The sequence below is a fragment of the Uloborus diversus genome, chromosome 6 (assembly GCF_026930045.1).
Source record: "Uloborus diversus isolate 005 chromosome 6, Udiv.v.3.1, whole genome shotgun sequence".
Lineage (NCBI taxonomy): Eukaryota > Metazoa > Arthropoda > Arachnida > Araneae > Uloboridae > Uloborus > Uloborus diversus.
Window position 1 is genome coordinate 120,511,297 of NC_072736.1, and position 19,102 is coordinate 120,530,398.

Sequence of the window (19,102 nt, forward strand, 5' to 3'; positions counted from 1 at the left end):
CAACCTCCTGATTAGCATAATGGCAAACTGCAGCAAGATGCTATTTGCTTTCGAAGGACATAGTGCTTAACAGACTGCAATAACAAGACCCGTTAGTGGACACTGAGAATGTCATACAGTTGACTGGAGAAATTAGACCTTCCCAATTTTTGGGAACTGCATCTTTGCTCGTTTTACATCTGAACATCTTCTATCTTGTTTAAGATTTGTAAACGAAGGATTTTTTTGGAATCCTCATCTCGTTTTGTATTCTTTGATAGTTTCTGACCTCATGAATCTGATCTAACCCAATGAGTCAATGACTAACCAGTTAGGGCCATATAGCAACGACAATAACTTTTATGAAACTTTATAACGACCGTGTCTTAACTTCTAACAGTTGGCCCTGTCACACTTAACCGTAGGACTTATCCATTAAACTACACTACCTATCAATCATAAGACAATTAGTTAATGCAACCCAAAAGCAAGTTATTACATAATATGCGAGCAGTAAGAGTTCCGTGACAACATTCTGATGATAGTTCTAACAAGAGTACCGGTCAAGTGAAGTGTGTCCACCAACTGTCTACTTCACTTCAGCATCGTGTGTGCATTTAATAGACTTCAATTAACCCTCACGTATTCAAATTAGATGGCATTAAGCAAAAGCTGTTTTACGATTCCGAAATTCAATTATTCTTCATAATGATGTTCGGGAGAGGAAATGAATCATTTGTGCATTGTGAATTCCGTCGGTTCTGCTTTGTATAGGCCCTTTCCAACAGGAATATGTATCATTTATGTTAAATCACAGAAATAACTAGCTAAGGTGCATAAAAATACCTGATGTGGACATCGCATTTCTTCCTTGCATGCCTATTAAAACACAAATATATGTCTTTTTTAAAGCTAAAAAATTATTTCTGTTGAAATTTGAAAAACTAAATGTAATGTTTCAAGATTGTAGAACTTTATAAACTGCGTGCAGTAAAATAATGAAAAGGTAGCAGTACTTGTCGTCTACATTCTCCAAATGGTATGAAAAGTTCACTTAACAACAGCTCTACAGAGATGGATTCAACGATTCCTTGAAGAAAATAACCTTTTGCGGGAAACCGCTTTTGAAAAATGCAATTTATACGTATGTATAATATACGCAGGTAGTTACGTACTTGGGCTAGTAGCTGAGCAGTGGAAACACTTGTTTCGTTTGCAGCAGGTCAGGAGTTCGACTTTCACCGGTGCTCTGAGAGTTATTTCTTCTCTATTGTGATAAATCTTTCTTGTGCCGTCTTGTTTGTAAATAAAGTAATTGTACTGTGTGGTGTGTTGTCTTACTAGAGAAGTTCTTCCTTTCTGTGAGACAACCTTACCTCTCTTTCTCACACATGTGGACCACCACGGCAACAAGCAAACATACGAAAAGACGCAAAACTCCTGAAATTTTTTTTGGAAATGGGTGATAAAGATACTTTGTTGTCCTTATGTTTGTGATCTTTTATATGAAACATGGTACTAAGTTACAAAGAGTGATTTTAGTCAATAAACTCCTCCTCTCACCCCTCTCCGTATATGGGCACTAGGGCCTTCACAGTGGAAACAGAGTGAAAGTGTTGACTATTTAATTGGGACCTGATATAAATTCTGGCAACCATGTTATTGTCACTGAAACAAAAACGCTGTTCTCCAGTTACACCAGCTGTAACCGCTACAAAGCATCAGTAGTGCTGTATATAGCATATATACGAGTATACCAAATGTGAGTACCAGGAAACGTAAGAGTATTCTTCACTGTGGCAACGTTCGTGTCACCCAGACTGATATAGTCCAAGGACCACGTGATAGTCAGGCCCTAAGAGAATCAACTGATTTTGCACGCATCATTACTTGTGAACCGTTGACAGACATCACTCAGCTCTTAGTTGCTGATATGGTTTTGTTTGCCATCAGTAGCTTAACAAGATTAATCGTTTTAATTCCAACAAACACAAGACTCGATAGACCTTATTCAGAAAATGAAGGTCACAGCAGCATCGAAATTGAGACCCCAGAGCTAGTGCAAAACGTTATCACGTGCGAGAGAGACTGCTAAACAATGCAAATCCCTCTGAGTTTGCATGCTATCGCCATGACCTTGAAAGAGAAAAAAACACCCACGACTTGCACCTGGAGGTTTATTTTCGAAGATTGAAGATAGAACAACGTACAGCGGTGCGTTTAATGGAGCATGCTTGGCTTCTGGAAGGGTGCACCGGACCGTAGATGCGCGACCCAGTCCCCAGGAGGCGCCTTAATCGCAGAACAAAAGAAATCCAGAGATTATTTGGGTGTCTTCTTCCTTTGTTTTTAGGTCGGAATTGGAACTGGAGAAGCCGCCACGCATGCCCATAGATCACGCGATTCGAATAAAATATGCACCACTGATGGACGATCGATATTGAAGTCACTGGGATAAAAGGTGAAGAGTCGGAATCTGGACACTTTTTTTTCTGAGATATTTCCATTCTTGGGTGCCATTATGTATGCACGCGATGGTTGGGATTGACCTTGGGAAACAATGTCACTGGAGTAAGGAATTACATGGGGAAGTATATGACAATGCTTGATGTTTGACAAGTATTCTCAATATTTTTTGCAACCACTGACCGATATATATCTTGGATTATTGATTTCGTACGGTCCGTTGATGGAGATATGAATAATTTTTCGGAATTGAAATGGTCCATTTTACTTGAAAGAATATAGATTATATAGCTCAAATAAAATTAGTTTTATGACTTTTTTTTTATTTGGAGCAGTGGTAAAATCTTTCATTTGACAGCGGACATAAAATGGTAGCAAACTTTTTTTTTTTTTGCATTTATGGTTAGTTTATTCACAACTGATGCTATACAGAAACGAAGGCAGAGTGTTTTGGTAAGCTCATTTTTCATAAAAGTAATGTTTTTTCGGTAACTTAAAAGGGTGTTTATGGCATCATTTTATCTTAACTATTTTTGCGTTAGACTTCGGATAAAAAATTTCTTGTCTTGCATGATAGAAAGTCGTTTCCTCAAGAGGAATCGCATGCTAAAGAACCTTGGTAGTTGTCAAGTTAAAAACCCGTTGTGCAACGTCATGGTGAATCTGATTTAACAGCAAAGAGATTTTATTTCAAGGTGGTGCTAGCAACTCATGCACACTTTGCAATTCTAAGAATTGATGCTGAAAAAAAGCATTGGAACATTTCAGCTAAAAATATAATTATTAATGAAAGAGCGTTTTCCGAAATATAATGTAATGTTCAAAATTTTAAGAGGTTTCAGCTCACGCTCCTGTAGTAATATATGTCACTCAGAACCAAAATGCGTCGGATTTGAGTGCTTACTGTTCAGACTCTAGGTATTATCTGTAAAAATTATAAGCAATGGAGCTTCATGAGGGAAAAAATCAACTATGCGATGTGTTTGGCTTCAAGCACCTAGTTTGAATTGCCACCAATTTTCATTAAATTAATAGTTTTCAGTTATAAAACGAAACTAGTCGTAAAGAGTTATAAACAGTCAATTGACTACTACTCACCATCCACGCAGTTGCTTTCCAAATAGTCGATACTGTCACTGGCTTGTGAGAAATGTCTTACAGAGGCTGTATGGCTCAGGGATGTACGGTCCTTGTCGTTCAAGAAACACTCCCCTGTCAGACGATTGTAGTTGGCGGATCGGCAGCTAAATTGTGCCTCATTCAGGCAAAGTTCCATGCAGGCTTCACGGGACATAACAATGGCAGAGCTTCGCGAGAAATCTCGCAACTCGTAATCAGTCACTCGCTCGAACATCCAGTCACGATTGCAACGTTTGCTTCCTGCAAAAGAATGAACATCATGAGTTTGCTTTTTTGCAGAAAGTAAAATCAATGTCAGTGAATCAAAGGTGTATTAGATGGACATCTAGCTTGGCAATATAATAGAAGATATATTGTTGAACAGATTGATCAAATATAGCGAGTTGTTGTTCTGAGGCGACGATATAATCATCATCGTTAATTGACTGTTCGATAAAGGTCTGTTATAAGTTTTACCATACGGTATGCTCTGTTCTTTAAATCTTCAATTTACTTAAGACTAATTCCTCAATTCGTTAGGTAATATTTAAAAGCTGACGATTTCCGGTGAGCTTGATTCCCCCATAAATACCATCTCAAGATCGCAGAAGTTCGCGAAAGTGCCATTTCCTTCAGTTCAATGATGCTGCCATCTCAGGCAATAGAGGTAGGAGGAATAGGAGAGATATTTGAGAAATGGCCATGTTGAAAATAAACGAATTTAATCCTCAGGAGACACTATGACAAGATACTTTTTGGGAAATTAGGTGACATTGGAGACACATTTGGTTGTTTGTTGTTATCTTGTCCAAGTAGTGTAAAGGAACCAAATAGCGCCCAAGGCGTCCAAATCAGTCCCAGCAATGTCAATGACCTTTGGTGAATATAGCAGTTGATAGTCTGTGGGGTTTAGGTCTACATATATCGTAGAGCTTGGCCAGTATATCATAGAAAGACATTTAAAGACATGATTTGGAGAAAGTTGAGCATAAGGACAGTGAGGACAGATCCTTTTGGGAATCTATTAACCGAAATTAGAAAGTTAGTTCTCTACGGCCATCATGGTAAACCTAAAAGTTTCACACCCTGTAGAACTCAGAAACTAAGGTTTTATATAAAGACGGGCCAGTAGGGTTAGCTAAAAAAAGAGGCGTTTAGCAAATTGCAATAATGGAAAATAAAGAGTTTCAGTCATTTGGTATCATTAAAGTAAAAGACATTGACAAGTTATTCAAGAAATAACCTATTGGAAATAAAAGGGTTCAGTTCTCTAAGGTCATTACAATAAGAATATTTAAAACATTTGCACATTATAAATTAAAATTAAAATGCAGTTCCTAAAAGCAATTATAATAGTAAGAAAAAAACTAGGAAAAGAGAAATTATTAATTTAAGTGTTGAAACGCAAATAACATGGTTTGAAAAAGTCTTTTGAGAAATTACTCTGCGGAAAAAGAAACCTTCTAATCCTTTTTATGCTCTGACAGCTGTAAATAAATTTTAGCGCAAATAAATACGTACATTTTATAAAAAGTATAGTCTATAGTTCTCTTACGAAGTTATTGTTTAAAAAAAATATTGAAAATTTAGATTAGTAAGAGAATAAAAAAAAAGTGATTCAAGGTTATAAAGGGTGTGACTTTCGGGAATCGCAGGCGACAGACAATAAAAATCTTGCTCTGTTAATCTGTTAATTAATGTACATTTAATTACTTTTTTGTTCTCAATTCCTTATGAAAGCGTATTTACTTTTATTTCTTTTTCATACTGCATGTGGAATAAAAAGTATTTTTATTTAGATGGTAGTTTAATCCAAAGACCCCATTTCGTGTATTCTGATCATAAGAAGTAAAAAATATTAGGTTTAAAACTTCCATAAAAAGAATGAGACAATAAGTGTGAAACGTTTTCACTTCTATTTATAGCAGTCAATGTCCTCAAACAAAACGATCCCCTTAAACTCTTTAATAGCAGGCATTAGATGCAGATGCAGAATGCGTAATTTTATGATGCCACTTAAATAAAAAACTTTTCCGAAAGCTGCAACACATATTCAGTTTGTACCAACTCGTCTTCCTGTCAAAGCTTCAACTCGTACGTTTCCGCAATAAAGAATAAAAAATAGAGACTCTCAACCCTTTTATCGGCTGGCATATAACAATTCTGACCATTCCGTTTTCAATAAATAAGTAAAGAAATTGGAGATTCACTAAAGGGATGAATACTAATTCTGGTATTCAGACAGTGGAAATATATTTGAGTCTTTTCAAGACCACTAAGTATAGGGTAGAGAAAAACGACTTGAATGGGATTTATCAGGGCGTGAATTGGGTTATTTGAGTGAAAAGTTGCCGTGCGAGGTATATTATTGGGAAGAAAACGCTTTGCATTAACGAAACATTTCAGAGGAACTTCAGACGAGCCTCCATGCCTCGCCATTTTGATTTAATCACTTTGGTTACTTCGTCGCGCTATGAACGTTCAAAATGCGGTTGCAATTTGATCAAATTTTTAACTTATAGACGAAGTGTAATTTCAGTACTAGTGGCTCTCAGCTTCGTGACACTCATTCAAGGTTCATAAATAATCTTGCTGATTCTAATAAACAAGGACAGTTATATAGTATAATTATTCATTGGTGAAAATAAATGCATAATGCCAATGCCATACAAAATAGAGATCGAGTTAACGCTAGTTCTTTGCATCATTCAAGTAACGTAGCATTATATGAGGAGTTGATAATGATGTTAAACTTCTTTCTAGCCACATCATGGTGAAATTAAAGCAAAAGTGGTAACTAAGTTTGGCCAATCGGTGGAAATTTCATTCCACTCACCAAACTGTAGCAATAACACCCGCTTTCATGCGGACAGCCGAAAAAAAAAAAAAAAAACCTTAGAGCCCGCTCTAGTTTTTATTGTTTCTCTATGCTTTCTTCCGAACGACAGGCATGGCATTTTCCATGGCATGGGAAAAACATGTGATTTTCACCCCGCTATATGGCAACCTCAAGGCTTCATGTGAACAAGTTGAGGAAAGTACCAGGAGTTGCTGGATGGAAGTACAAAAGTTGGCAACTTCAATGTATGTTTGTAGTTCCGATGTTTAAAATATTTCTATGTACAGATACACATCACTGAAGAAAAGCAAGTTCACTGCCCACTGACCACGTGATTTTTTAAAACTCTACTTTTATTTCGCAACAAAGCTCAATGCCCGTCCTTGGAGGCAGACACAAAAGGATTCCCATGCCATCACCTTCACCCATTCCCAAATCTGCTTTTAATTTTGTTTGATCTTCCGTGACACGACACGTGAACTTTCACATTACCATCATCTCCGGCAACATGTTTCCGTACACCATACCTACTCTGTATCTCGTCCGTTGTCAAGGGAACAATGAAAATTCGGTTCATTCACCGCATCTGAATTCCAATTCGTGTTGTTTGACAGAAACTGAGTTTTTCCTGCGAAATGTAAATTGATGCGTCAAACACAGCTTGCAGGAAGAAAACTTCCCCGCTTCGTCTTGTTCGTCTTGTTGGTCATTTCTGTGCCATTATACTCAATTGAACAGGGAATTTTTTTTTTCAAAATCAATTAAAACAAATTTCGAATCATCAAGATGCATTAACTTTTTTTTTAAGGAAGTGATCTTGCAACCATCATAACGAGTAATGATTATCGCAGAATTTGCAGTTGCAATCCTCTTAGATTTCCAGAAAAGAGAAAAATTGCTCCAGAAGTCCAACTAAAACAAGTCTTCGTTTTTAACGTTATTCCAAACAGATCTTCTGCAGATCAACAAGTGTTTTATATGCAAATTTTGATGACAGATCTTCCCTGCGCCCGAGTGACTTGCGTAAGGATATCCATGGACATTGTTGTCTTTTGAATCCTTCGCTTATCTGCACGGGATAATGCAACTTATGAATTTGTTATGAGTGTTTCTTTTATCGAAGAAACTCTTTGAGGATAACTTATTTTACGCTTTCCTGACACTCTAAGTGGATTATGGCCATAGGTTCTATTGTAAATACTATTTACCTTGACAGGTCCTATCAATGCTCCATTTCTTAAACAGCCTACAAGTGTCCAGTGTATTAAACAATGCCGCTGACAGCAAAAGTGGTATAGGTCAATGAATACAGATTTTTAGTAATTGAATGGTTTAACAGTCACTTTTGCATGAAACGCTGCTGCTATTTCATGTTGCGATTACTGTCAATCAGCAAATGGTTGAACCTATATTTATACCAGTTTCGGATGAAATAGAATGAGGTTGAAATTAATTTCTGGTGGTTTAAATATGTAAATACAGGTTATGAAACAATAAACATACAATCATCTCTATTCTCAACGGCTCATTAACTTTTCTAAACATAATACAGTAGATAACTTCAATCTTTACCATATATAACTCAAATCCTTGTGGCTTTTGACGGACCACGGACCACAGCAAAGGTGCTGACTTCACCGAAACACATGTCACCCATCCCTTTAGCAAATTTCAAGAGGTCAAATAGGGAAACTATTATCTCTCTTGACATTTTCTATGACTTTTTTTGTTACATATTAGTTTTGTTACTTATAACATGCCTTAATAAAGCTTTTTTTTTTTTTGTTACATGAAAGCGAATTTCTGGCTTTTTCATACATCTATATTCAAGTTAGTATCAATACTGGCAATTCATCGATTATATGCACAGTGTTGGGCAAATTCAGTGGCGGATCCACAGGGGGGGCGATTGGGGCGATCGCCCCCCCCCCAACATACTTCGTGTTTTTTTTTTTTTTTTACTATTAGGTTGCATACCAAAATAAATCGTTTTTGTTTGAACACTTTCTGAAGAATAATCTAATTTTTTTCAAATTCAAAATTTATACATTAAATTTTTTTCATTTATGCTCAAAATTTAAATGATAAATGTTAAAAATTGAAAGCGTATTTCCTTCTCAGCGTTTGTTTTATATCGTTCGAAGGTGTAATCATTCCTGCATATTTATAACTGGTGCCATACATACGTTTTATTTTTGCTCCAGGGGGGGGGGGGTATTACATATTCCCTTAATTTGCGGTTTTTTAGTTGATTGATATGAAAATACGGATTTTTTTTCTCCTTTATCTATTTGATAAATTTAATTATTTTATATATAAATGTGAGTTGATGAAGTCAGTAGCATTGCTACGGTGGCGCGGATGGGTTTGCCCCAGGTGGCACCTGAAATTGATCTTCAACTTTTTTTGAAAAATTTAAATGCTTCAATTGTAAAAAAAATTCCCCAACATTTCAATTTATATTAAAAATTATTTTGCAGGGCGGGGCTAAGCCGGGTGACACCCCCTAGAGTGTGACACTAAAATGAATATGAGAAATTTCGATGTTTCAATTCTGAATTTTATTTCCAACATGAAAAAAAAATTTTTTTTCTTCTATCAAACATATTGGTCTCACTAGAAGGGCATTTGAGGCGGCTGGTACTCATATGGAGTGGGGCGGGGGGGGGGGGGGCGGAGACAACCAAAACGCATGTAAGAGTTCCGGAAAAATGTAAATACCAACAGAAATTCGCATATGTTTTATAATCTCTCAAATGCATTGGTATCAATACGAGGGAAACGTTTATTTCGGATGATATCCCTCTCGGGGGGGGGGGGACACAATTTCGTTTTGTTTATGAATATTGTATGAACTTCGTTTCTTTCATCGAACATTGAATAAGGTTTTTTTTCGCCTTCGGTTGATGGGGAGGGGTGAGGGGTGATAGCCCAGATTACCACCCCGGTTGACATCCAAGTTTGCTACGCCACTGATTAATTGTAATTTAACAATGCTGTAACAGAATATGGTTTTTTAACAATCAATTTTTTTTTAATTGTTAAAAGATCTTTTCTGTCTCTTGTATTTCGCATTTCCTAGTAAAATCTTATTCAAACAAAAGTAAACTACACTTAAAACGTTTTATTTTGATCCTAAATTTATTTTAATACTGGTTAAATAGTGGAAAATTATGTTTTGTGTAACGAAAATTAACCGCTTTATTTGCTTCTGGTTCTATCATAAAAGCAATTTTTGTTACAAGATTTATTTCGATATATCTTTATTTAAACTTTTGTTTCGCGTTTTTTACTGCCGCTATTTGTAGTTATAGTGAACTTTGGTAGTTGCTTGTTTTCATTTTTTCTGCAATCATTAGACATTATTTTTATTCAAAAATGTATTACCGAGGAGATTCATAGAAATGCCTCATAAATCCATGTCATATCGATCTCTGAAAATCCCACGTTACATTGGAATGGTATTTTTTTTCATTCCATAATAGGATGAGAGAAAATATATAAAAAATGGCGATATAAGGGAATGTATTTCCGTTATTTGTAAGACTCAATTTAAAAGCTCATGAATGATCTTCGCAACGAAATAGCTTTTGTGCGTCCGATACTTTTGAGCACATGTGAGAACGGATGGGATGGAATCATAGGCGGCTCGTGGGGGCAACTGCCCCTCCTTTTCAAAAACAAAGGGGCACTGCCCCTCCGTTTTTCTAACTTCAAAGTTATAGATCGACTGGAAAATGCTGGTGCTGATCGATTCACGTGTTTAAAGAAAGAAGAATTGACTTAATAAGGGTACTTTAAATGTTTGTCACGTTTTTTGATGAAGATTAAATTGGAGCTTTGAATCGAAAGAAGGAAGTCTACTGTTGATATTTGTCTCGAGATTTCAAGTCGTGTCCCTAGGTTTTTTTTTTTTTTTTTTTTTTTTGAGACGATCTTTTAACCAACAACAAAAATACCATAGCCCAATTTTATAAAATTTAAAATAAAATAATAAATAAATAAATAAATAAGGGCGCTGCCCACATCCCCCTCCCGCGACTTCTCTGACCCCCCCCCCCCCCCCAAATTTTTTATGGACCAATCGCCCATGGATAAAATCGCCCCCCCCCCTCCCAAAACAGGCCTCTGGATCCGCTACTGGGCAAATTATTGAACTTATTCGGAATATATACGTTTTCTTCTATAAAAGTCCCCCTTTCTTTGGCGTATCATCTGGATTCAATTTTGTGTCTTTTTAAATTTTGGATACAGTTTTCAAGAAAACAGTTTCTTCGTAGTGACTTCAGCTGGAGTCTTACTCGGTTTTTGTAATAGAGCGCAAATCAGCCCACGTGGGATGGCAATAGTGGATAGTTGTGATGAAATATCAATTAAAAACTTTCAAGTAAAAGACAACACTTGAAAGCAATGTTATTAATTTATGTGAAGCTTATCCATTAAACATTAAGCATTAAGAACTTTAATGAATGAAGAATTAATTGTATTAAATGAGTTAGGAAACTAGAGTTCTGCTGAAAAATTCAATGAGCAACTTTCAGTCAACATACCTAGTAAACAGACTTTGTGGGCATAGATGGTGAACACCGGGAACTGTGATGGCGTCAGAGAGGAGGGTCTTTGCACAGCACTTGAACTGAAGAGAACACATAGTCCCGTTTCAAAATTAATAGCCTGGCAAGTGGCATTTCCATTGCACAGGGCCAGGCAGTCGGTGAGCTTCAATGTCCCGGGGACTAGTTCCATGGTATCACTGGGAGACGTATACACGTATCCGGTAATAAGTTCGAATGTAATGAAGCCACTGCTACATCCTAGAAAAAGAAAAAATGGGTTATAAAAACATGAAGCAGCAAATATAATATTGTACAACTTTTCTGATGATTTTCAACTAAATCATGGAACAGGGATTTGTAACCGTATTATTATTTTTTCATTAAAATGAGAAAAATTTGTTCAGCTTTAACTATTTTAAAACTCGCTGTTTGCTGTTTTATTGGGTTTGAGTTAATACATTAGTAACGGGATCTGAGAATCTCATCCACTAGTAACAATAAAAACAGTCAAAAGGCATATGACCTATGCGCGTATTATTTGAATATTTTAAATGTCTTAATAAATGTTTTCTTTATCTTTATCTTTACTATAATAAAGCTCAAAGTCTCTGTCTGGAGGATGTCTGTAGGATGTCAGGATCTCTGCGATGCGCCTAGACCGTTCGACCGATTTTCATGAAATTTGGCACGAAGTTAGTTTGTAGCATGGAAGTGTGCACCTCGAAGCGATTTTTCGAAAATTCAATTTTGTTCTTTTTCTATTTCAATTTTAAGAACATTTTCTGGAGGAAAATTATCATAAGATGGACGAGTAAATTACGACATTATCATGACGTGGAATGGGAGAGCGAATGAACATAGCCAATTGGTGAGAAATTCGTCATTAATTATTTGTAAATAACAGACGAACCGAATGACTTCTTAATTTTCAACTACGGGCAAAGCGGTCCGGTTACCACTAGCTCATAATATAAATATTTAGTTCTTGAAATTGATGAAACTTCTACGCAGCACCCACGCGCATTTCTAAGTGTATTATCCTTTATTTATTTATTTATTTTTTTGGAGCAATCATGAATTGCTTTTTGTTTTCACCTGATGATTGAGTTACGTCCGTCTTTTGATTTTATTTTTGTATGCTTATAATGCAGGCGTCCATATGCCTCGGAATCGAATTATTTATAAACGAACTTCTCGACTATACGCTCTCTTTTTTAGGCGAAAGCATTATCCAGCACACAACATTCAGAATGCATCACATAACATCTAGCATCTAGCCCCTGATATTCATTTAAATTTTGACGTCTTGAATTCAAATTATGGTTGCGATGAAAGCCATCAGTAGAAAGAAGAAACCCAACTAGTGGGGTCCTATCACAATTCAGGATTGCAAAAAAAAAAAAAAAAAAAAATTAAATTCAAAATCTCAAAATTCAAACTTTTTTTTTCCTTTTTTTTTTTTTTTTTTGTTCTCTTATTGGTACGTTTGTTTTTCGATTAATCATGTCTTTTTTTTTTTTAATAGAGTTTTTTGTTATAATAATTTTCTTGTCGTTTATAGGTTTTAATTTATGCTTGGTTTGTGCTTTAAACTTTACTTTTCTGTTAAAAACGAAAGGAAAATAGAGGCAATGACTTTGGTGAAGTTGGCATTTCGAAATTGTTAGAATTTTCCGAATGCGACATTTTATCAAGAACTTTTAACAATATTCTGGAAACTAAATATCTAAGAATGTAAAACTAAACCTCGCCACCGGAGAGCTTTACATTTGCGTGCAGCACTGGCTATTTTCTGCGATATTTCAGGTAAGGTAGACCGGGGCACGTTTACGCGGAATTCTTTCAATGAATTTTCTAAATTTTATGTTGTAATTTAGGAAATTTTTAGACATTGCGATTTTATGAAGTAGTTAATGGAGTCGAAATTGGTACATTCGGTTGTTATTCAGTTTGTTTTTGACCGTTGAAAAAGTTATTTTTTTGAGTCCAAGTCGGTTGCGTAAACGTTCCCGGACACGGGGCACGTTTATGCATATCTATTTTGACACCTAACGTGGCTCCCGTTAGTGTTTTGAACATAATGTATTACCTTCGTTAAAATAAAGCAAATTTATTTCAGACTGAATAGTGTATAAAGTAAAAACTGAATAGGCATGAATACAGCACTACATGATTGTAAGCTATAAGATACGAATTTGTAACTCAATTAAAAAGTAAATGGTGATTTTCAAAACTAAATAGCCTGAAAATACTAAAAAGTTTGGAGACAGTTTGGAGCAAAAAAAGCGTTAGGGCACGTTTAGAAGAAAAACATGTTTAGAAGTAAGAACGTGCGTAAAGGTGCTCAGACGTCAACGCGTAAACTTGCCCCGTCTCTAAGTTTGGATTTATTTTTAACGTGCAAAAATATTTAATAACATTTCAGTTCATACAAATACAATTATCAAAAAAGGATAAAATTCTGCTAATTTATATATATATTTGTTCTTTCTTAACTAAATATTATTTATTCACAATAAGCTTGAAAACGTTCAACTCAAAATTTACTCGACTTGGTAGAAAACAGATAATTCTTTCTGCATGCTAGACCGAAGCTCGACTGATGCTCAAAAACTTGTGAGGATATTTGCTAGAGAGCAGCATCAATCTGTTATGACTGTTGGCTCTCCAGTCATAAATTCGTTCTGGAAAAAGAGCACTACGTAAACGTGCCCCGGTCTACCCTACTGTTTCAAATTGCACCATTACTTTTATACTTAAACACTAAGTAAAGTTGAAGATAAAAATTTGTGCAAGTGTTGTGAATGGTTTTTGAACGGTTCCACATACTTTCAGTAAGTTCTGTGATAAAATACCAAACACAACACACACACACAAAAGATATTATTAAGCAAAGAAACCAAAATTTAAATCATTTGAATAGCATCATTAAAAATAACCACATTATGTCATCGCGATAACATCGATGTCTTCTCCATACCAAGAGGAGAGAGGTCAACAATCGGTCACAACCAGGCAAGGGAGAGGACACAGTCAAGCACACCTCGTCTTTGTTTTATTAATTTATACGATTACTATCTACATTTATGCAAGTCAACATCTTATGTTTACTCACTGATTGAATACAGGAAAAAAACTGAAGTTAAATGTTTTAATTTTTAGAAGATAAACGACGGTCCGTCTTTAGAAGCTTTTTGCTATGCAATTTTGAGTTGACCCACGTGTTAAGCATTTCATGCAATTGTTTTAAGATTTTTTTAATAACCAGGATATGCAGAAATTTTGATTTGAGTAATTTGAAATGCGAAAAGTATTATCTTGGTCTGTAAGACCTTTTCAAAATTCGTTGCAGAAGCTCATGTGGGGTCACCAGGATGAAAAACAGATATCAGTCTTTCTCATTCAAAGAAAAAATAATATCTAGATGTGTACATGAAAAAAAAAGAGCAAAAGCTTAATCTTGAAAAAATCTCAAGATTGGCCATTTTTGAAATTTGATATTCCGCTGCTCTCTCAAACTCTTGAACTACTGTCAGAATCCGATTAAGATATAAGGTTCGGGGAGGGGGTAGGCAATACACTTTTTGGGACCTCCTGTAATCAAATTTTATGAACAGAAACATTAACTAGGAACCAAGAGTGGCAACTTGAGGGATGCGGCAGTGCTCAGCCATTCGCTCAAAATACAGGGTGTTTCAAAATGAATAGCGGGGTTTTAACATGTTATAATATTTATTACACCAAACTTACAGCCACAAGTGATATATCAAATGAAAGAGAAACTCAAAGTTTTTTGTTTGTTGGCATCAGTGCGCATGCGCGTGGAATGTTTCTGCTGCAATCCGCTAGAAAGCGCTTGTAGCAAAGATGGCGATTAAAGAACAGAAAGCGTTTTATGTTTTACAGAAAACTTCATCTTTCAGCAAGATGGAGCGCCGCCTCACTGGCATAATGAGGTACACGATTGGCTTAACCTAACTGTATCCGACCGCTGGATTGGCCGTAAGGGGCCTAATGACAGGGCTTGTTTCCCATGGCCTCCACGGTCACCCGACCTAACGCCGTGTGATTTCTATCTTTGGGGGTTTATTAAGGACCGTGTGTATGTGCCTCCACTGTCAGCCGACCTTCCCGAATTAAGGAACAGGATTGAAACAGCTGATGCAGCAATTACTAATGAGACACTGATCAAAGTTTGGGAAGAACTCGCATATCGTCTTGACGTGTGCCGAGCGACGAATGGTGCGCACATTGAACACTTGTAGGCTATTATGTAAAATTGTTTGAGTTTCTCTTTCATTTAATATATCACTTGTGGCTGTAAGTTTGGTGTAATAAAAATATTATAACATGTTAAAACCCCGCTATTCATTTTGAAACACCCTGTAGAATTTGCCCCTGTAGAGCACCTAACACGAAAAGTAAACAGAAGAAGACGGGAATAAATAAAGGAGAAAATCTTCTCTTATTTTCTTTCAAGAAAACGTTTTTTTTTTTTTTTTTTTTTTTTTTTTTTTTTAATAGATTGGAGTTTAAACAATTTTAGCCATTCGGGGGACCCTGCGGGAAATCGACGGCCGAAGGTCACAGTTCAATTGGCTTGCTCGGGAATAGGGCCCTATGCCCTGACTGCGGCCACCATGACAAAAGAAAACATACATTTCCATTTCACGCAGGGGTGCTCCGAACAAATTTTCAGGAGGGCAGAAATTCTCAATTTGCCGAATTGAACTCAAAATTTCGTCAAATGATGATAATTTTGCCAAATAGAATTCCAGATTTCGCCGAATGATGATAATTTTGACGAATAGAACTCCAAATCTCGCCAAATGATGATAAGTTTGCCAAATAGAACTCCAAATATTTCTAAATGACGATAATTTTGCCGAATAAGGACATTTTTGGTAGGTCACAGCGACCTCCCATCCCCTTGATTTTACAATCTGAATGCCCAGACGCATCTCCAAATTCCTGAAAGCCTCTCTTCCTCCATCGAATTCTACCAACCAGTCGAGATCTCAATTGCAGCAACACCTGTTTGCAGCACCCCATCACGTCGCCATTTCGTCACGATAATATTAACATTATACTCCACAATGGCCGAAGATCAATTTAAAGTACCGTTTTACAACTCGTTATGTCTTGTCACGACTATCGAATTACATGCAAAATGTTTTGTTGACGCAAATCTTTCCGCATTAGTTGATTTTATCGTTCGTCTCCAAAATGAGCAGTTACTACCCGTTTTGAATTTCAAATGCTACTTATGGTGAATGGCTGAGAGGCGGGTTAATATCGTGCAGGATACTCTTTCGGAAAATTACTATGTTTGAGGGTTGATGTTGTTGTTAGTTTTCTTGTTATAAAGCAAGGTGATGTTTTAATCAGCCATTTATTTACTGAAGAGATATTTCTCATTGTCAAAAATGTTATAAAATCATTAGAATTACAAAAACAGCAGTACGAGTTGCAGATGGATTTATAAGTTTCGAAACTATAAAGAATCTCTTTTTCAGTGCAAAAAGAAAAGAAAAGAAAAGAAAAGGAAAAAGAAGCGATAAAAGAAAAGGAAAAGAAAAAAGAGCGAAAAAGAAAAAAAAGAGAGAAAAACAAAAGTAAGGAAAAGAAGAGGGAAAAAAGAAAAGGAAGCAAAAAAGTAAACGGAAGGGAAAAAGAAAAGGAAGAGAAAAAAGAGAAAAGAAAAAAAGAGAAAAAAAGAAAGGAAATGAAAACTGTTTATTTATTTATTTATTTTTCTGAAAAGTTAAAGTATTCACAAAAGATTACAACCCAGTTTTGATCCTTTTTTTTTAATTTTTTTTCTTTTTAAATTTCTATGCTCTATCTAGAGTCTAGTTAACTCATCCATGTTTCCTTAAATTAAAATTTTTACATTTATTTTACTCTATCGTTTCATATTTTTATCCATACTGAATGTCATACGAAAAGAGTACTAATACTTGTAATATGGAGAAAGTTAAACCGTTTAAGATGATGCAATCCTCGAAAAATAAATGACCTTACGCACTAAAAATTGTGCGCAATTTAGTATTAAATAAAAGCTACTATTAAAAATATATATGCAATTAAAAAAAAAACTTAAAGCAGACAAAATAAAAATGAAAAATGCCGCTTAAATGGATTCATTTAAATATCTTGTATTTTAATTGGTCATCTGGATATGATTTAAAGAATAATAACTCATAATTACCGTATCTAAGCGGTAAAGAAATAAAATATTCAAAAAATATACAAGAATAATCATGTAGAAGACTATCTAGTCCAAATGAAGTTGCTAAAAATAAATAAATAAACATTGTATTTTGCGAGCGAAAAAAAAGAAAAAAGAAAGAAAAAAAAACAGACGATAAAAAAAAAACTTTTAAAGCAATGACAACTGATCATGTGAATTGCTAACAACCAATCACAAAGCGAATAAAACGCCAAGGCAAAGTGAAATCAACATACAATCTTGATTGCTTAAAAAAGAGAGAGACAGCGTTTGTTTGTTTCTCATATATAGCCACAGAATACAGGTATGCACTTGATTTTCAACACTTTGTGTTTTAAACACATATTAATCACCGGCGACAGTAAAGGTAGGGGAATGTGGGGCAAGTGAAATGGTCAAAATGTCTGAGGTTTTTCAAAATTAACAAATCGGCAATTTGTTTTGAAAATTACAGTACACAAAGAAAGAACATTATATATTATAATAAAACTTGCGTTGAAACAGTATTTTTTATTTTTGGCAGTTAATTGGAGTCTTCAAAAAAAGAAGTGGAAAATTTTCACTTTTTTTATGGGACAAAGTGAAAAGTACAATATTTTTTTTAATGAAATATTTTCTATTCGATTATAAAACATATTTTTGATCAAAAGAATCAGTAAATAAAAGGTTGAATGAATAAATGAAAAGATAATGATGCAATAAACGAATAATAAATGATTAAATCAATTAATATATGAAGAAAAATTAATGAGCGAGTAAAAGTATGAATGAATAAGAATATATGATAAGAATGAAAAAAAAATAAGTGAATAAAATAAATGAAGGAATGTAAATGACTTAATTAATAGACGAAAACGTAAGTGCTTTATGTTAAATGATTGAGTGAGCAAATGAAACAAACTATTTCAATTTGGCCCGCATGTACTTGACTTATTGTATGTAATTTATTTAAAATACAAATAAGCTTAATATTAACTAAATTAATACTGCATTGAATATTAGGAGGCCTCAATTAATACTAAAATGTCAATAACAAGAACTTTATCATTTTATGGTAAAAAAAAATAATTTTTGACTTACAACAAAATATTACAATTTGAGTACCAAGTTTTTAAAATTGCCTATATTACCAAATGCTTTTATCTTCCTCGGTATTTTTTTCTTGACTGGAATAGACTACATATGGTACAACATAGTTAAAATAATACCAGATAGGTAGAGCTAAAAGGAGAGTAAATATTTCACCATTTCACTTGGCCCGCTAGTTCAGTTTGCCCCATATTCCTCTACATCACAACAACAAAGTATTGAAAAAATTAAAGTTAAAACCAATACTGATTCACTCGACGTTAAATCTCGGTTATCACAAATTTGCCATTTCAACTGCGCTTGCGCACGGACTTAGCTGATTTCGAAACTCTTGCTCAAACTAATGAAAAACATTTAAATTTGTTAATATGAGATGAGAACAGATAAAAATTAGAAATTACAAAGCTTTCTTTGATTTAGTTTTTACGCCTCGGTAAAAATTGAGTTTTGCGTCTTAATTATTAATGGATACGGAGTTAGATTTTTCTATCAAACAAAGGTCTTTTTCAGGGTCAAATTTTTAACCTCAGAAGAGTGTACTCGATCTGTAGCATCACTTCCAATACAAAGCCGAACCCTCAACCTAAATACAAATGTATAATATTAAGCTGTTAATGCCAAACGTAAAATATCCGCAAAAGACGGATATTTGTAATATTCAGATCATTTTTGAATTACATAACGTGTTTTACGTTTACGTTAAATAAATATTTCCAAACCAATAAATATTGAAGTGTCATTTTTCTCTTTTCTTTATAAAGATTATCAGTTATTCATATCCATAATTTCATATAATGTATCCCGAAATTGCTGTGAAAATAC

General features: G+C 34.9%; 1 protein-coding gene across 1 annotated transcript in view; it reads right to left on the reverse strand.

Annotated features, from left to right (window-relative positions):
* The window catches only part of LOC129224946 (uncharacterized), a 110,157-nt gene that overhangs the window by 44,755 nt on the left and 46,300 nt on the right, over positions 1 to 19,102 (reverse strand). Inside the window, exons 2-3 of the mRNA XM_054859494.1 lie at positions 10,954 to 11,217; positions 3,544 to 3,825 (exon numbers count right to left, since the gene is read on the reverse strand). Of these exons, the coding sequence (XP_054715469.1) occupies positions 3,544 to 3,825; positions 10,954 to 11,217 (546 nt within the window). The remainder of the gene's footprint in view (positions 1 to 3,543; positions 3,826 to 10,953; positions 11,218 to 19,102) is intronic.